The 3424-nt window shown below is 62.5% G+C and overlaps 1 protein-coding gene across 1 annotated transcript; it reads left to right on the top strand.

Annotated features, from left to right (window-relative positions):
• Positions 1 to 1534: 1534 nt before the first annotated feature.
• Positions 1535 to 3354, top strand: MNEG_14798 (Bax inhibitor 1; the record flags this gene model as incomplete). The annotated part of the gene is made up of 4 exons (XM_014036731.1): positions 1535 to 1651; positions 2076 to 2267; positions 2669 to 2814; positions 3162 to 3354. The coding sequence occupies 4 exons, from the start codon at positions 1535 to 1537 to the stop codon at positions 3352 to 3354; spliced, it is 648 nt and encodes a 215-aa protein (XP_013892185.1).
• Positions 3355 to 3424: the final 70 nt, after the last annotated feature.

Below are 3424 nucleotides of genomic sequence, written 5' to 3'. Positions count from 1 at the left end.
ACTCAACACCTACATTGTAATCCTCTGGCCTGAATCGGGGCCGTAGGTCTGAAATGAGGGTCTGGACCAATTCGACCGGCACCTCGGTCTGCCCCAGGCACATCACCATGTCAGGGCGGCCAAAGGGAGTCTCGCCTGGTGCGTGTGTGTGTGTGTGTGTGTGCGCGCGCGCGTGCGTGCGTGCGCGTGCGTGCGTGCGTGTGTGTTTGTGTGTGTGTGTGTGTGCAAGCCAGTGCGCACACAACATCCTCACTCATCCTGCACGAACTATGGCAAAAACACCTCTGAATCGGAACTGTTGGCCACAGAGCAGCTCACCGGCGGGGGTAGAGCTGATGCCGTAGCCAAAGAAATACTCTTTGCCATAAACCACCAGCCCAGAGTGCCTGTCAGTTGGGGCGAGGGTGCGTATAATGATGCCGTGACAGCGAGGTCCAACAGGGTGCACAGGCAAGGGCGGATAATGTGATGCCGTGACGGCTGTGATCTGCGAGCAACGAGGTTGCTCCAATGCAATCGCAGGAGAGAGGCGGGGTCCGCCGATGCGCAGCCCACTATGCAGCCCTGAGCTGCGCCATGTAGCAGCTTTCCCTTCCACGATGAATCACCACCCCCTGCATGGGCTCGCATGAAGGCACGTCGGCGGCGCCGCCAACACACAGTCGTTGCAGGCCGCGCGTAGGGCCCAGCCTGCTCGGCTCACCATATGCCGCTGATGTGCTTTTTCAGCAGCATAGGGCTCAGTGCGGACGCTGCGCCGCGTGTCAGGTCATATAGGTGCAGGTTTACAGGCACCGCCATGGCGCCCGGCTCGCCTCCCGTGCGAGCTTGAGCTGCACTTGTCGGCGCTTCAGGTAATGACATCGCGTTGGTATTTGATGGAGTAGCGCTGCTCGATGGCTGCAGTAGTTTTTGCACGTTCAAGACACCTAATTGATTAGGTCCCGCAGGCAGACGCTGAGAGGCGAACGGACGCAGGGCACACAAGCAGAAGGTGCCAGAGGGCGAGAAAACTGGAGAGAGAACTTGATTTACAATCTGGGCTGATTTGTCATCGTACTTTTACATTTACCCGAACCTCAAAGTCGTCTCACTCATCTATTGTGACACGGTGTGCCAAGGTGTCCCGGCAAACAACAGGTGCGTGGTTGCCGCGGACTCTAGGCAGCAACAAGGGCAACAATAGAGACGTCCTGCAGTCCATTGAGAGCCTGCTGGAACTTGGGCCATCAGAGGGTGTCCCACACAGCAGCGCGAGCGCAGCGTGCGCAAGCCGCTGTTGGCGCAGCCCTATCAAACGAGGCTGGTGCCCGCCGTGTTCAGCTGGAGGCGGCAGCATCATTATATGGACGCCCCTCGGGTTGCTGCCCAGTTGGATGGCTGGCTTTCGACACGCCCCATGCCATCCGTGCACCCTGACGTGCCCATGTGTGCTTGCGCCACACCATCCCGCATGTGCAGGCTCGACACACAATCACATTCGCCGCATCAGCTCACGACCCGCATCAACAGCAGAAGGAGCAGCAGGGCGGCCATGAACTTTATCAATCGCGCGACGGGCCGCACGGGGCCGCTGCCCGACGGCGTGCCGTTCAGCAAAATCTTCAGCTTGGGCCACATCGATTCGAGAATCCAGAAGCACCTGCAAAAGGTGCGGCGCCGCGGCCACCGTGGCCATCCGACCGCCGGCAGCAGCGGCACCGGCCGCGGTTGCGGCTTGCCGCCCAGGCGTGGGCGTGCAGTATTGCGTGGCAGATTCAAGGGGCTGTGTTGACAAGTAATCCAATCCGCTGCGAGGCAGCAACACGGCGGCGCGGGGCGGGGCGGGGCCGCCCGCAGGGCCTAACGTGGTTGCTGGCGGTGTCCTAGTTGGGAGGGAAGCCTGAACATTGGCTGACCACGAGCAGAAATTTGTACAGCTGTAGGCAAGCAAGATCAGCCTCCTGGCTGGACACACTAATTCGTGAACACTCAACAAAAACACACTCACACACACGCAAGCACACCCACCCACCCACACACACACACACACACACACACGTGTACCTGCGCGTGCACCCCCACACCCTCGCCAGGTGTACACAACGCTCGCAGCCACCCTCCTGGTGGCGGCCGCCGGCGTGTATGCTGACGTCACATACCATGTCGGCGGCGCCGTAACAGGCCTGCTGGCGTTTGGGTCGCTGATGGCGCTGGTGTTCATGGCGCCGACGCAGCAGAACCTGCAGAAGCGCTACGCCCTCCTCGCCGCCTTCGCTTTCTGCCAGGTGGGCCCCCCCCCCCAGGTTTTGGGGCTGGTTTTTTTATCTCGCATCGCCGCGGTGCAGCCACTTCGGCGGGTGCGCAAAGCGCTCGGCCCTGCCGTGGGGCGGAGGGTACGCGGTCAGGCGCCTTTTGATACGCCCCTGCAGACGTCATAGTCACCGGCCGCAGCGGCGCGGTCAGCACACGCACGGGCTGACGATTGCCTCGCTGCCCCCCGCGCAGCGACCAGCGCGCTGGCGGCGCTGCCTCCACACCAGCAAGAGAGCACGACGCACGCACTCATGCACACACACACACACACAGACACATACGCACACACACACACACACACACACATGTACACACACGTGCACGCGCACACACACACACACACACGACTTTCCGCCTTGATGATGCTCTGCAGGGCGTGTCTCTGGGCCCGCTGGTGGGCATGGCCCTGGATGTGAACCCAGCCCTGGTGCTGCTCGCCTCCCTCGCCACGTCCCTCGTGTTTGCCTGCTTCTCCGCCGCCGCGCTGCTCACCCAGCGGCGCTCCTACCTGTTCCTGGGGTGAGCGGCGGCGGAAGGCGGGCGGGCGAGCGGGCTGTCGGCGCCGCGGCTGCAAAGCAGGGGCTGCTTTTGGCAAGCGTCGCGCGCCGCATGCAGCTAAAAAGCCTCTGCTGGGAAAATCTGTTGTTGCCCGCATGGGACCAGCTGACATGGGACGCAGCGAGATTCACTGGCGCATGTCCACCCTCGATCGTCCCATGCTTGTCAGAAGCACCTTTGGACCTCACATGCACGCGCACGCACACCTGCGAACCCTCGTGTGCTTGCAAGCCCCAGTCCCCCTACAAACACAATCGAAACGACACAACCCAACACACGCACCCCAAACCCCTCGTCCACCACCCCAGGGGCTGGCTGTCCTCGGCCATCATGGGGATGATGGCGCTGCGCCTGGGCGGCTGGCTGCTGCCGTCGTTCCTGGGGCGCCTGGCCTTCGAGGCGGAGCTGGTTGGGGGCCTGGCGGTGTTTGCCGGCTACGTCATATTCGACTCTCAGGTGAGGCGGCCACAGCAGGGTCGGAGGGATGTCGGTGGGGGCTGACGGCGTTTAGGGGGTTTGGCGGGGCCTGGCAGCATGGTTGACGAGGGGTTGTGGCGAGGCAGGGCGTGGG

This window comes from Monoraphidium neglectum, assembly GCF_000611645.1.
Source record: "Monoraphidium neglectum strain SAG 48.87 unplaced genomic scaffold scaffold04774, whole genome shotgun sequence".
In the NCBI taxonomy this organism is placed as follows: domain Eukaryota; kingdom Viridiplantae; phylum Chlorophyta; class Chlorophyceae; order Sphaeropleales; family Selenastraceae; genus Monoraphidium; species Monoraphidium neglectum.
Note: the sequence above shows the minus strand (reverse complement) of the source record. Positions and strands in the feature narration are given on the sequence as shown.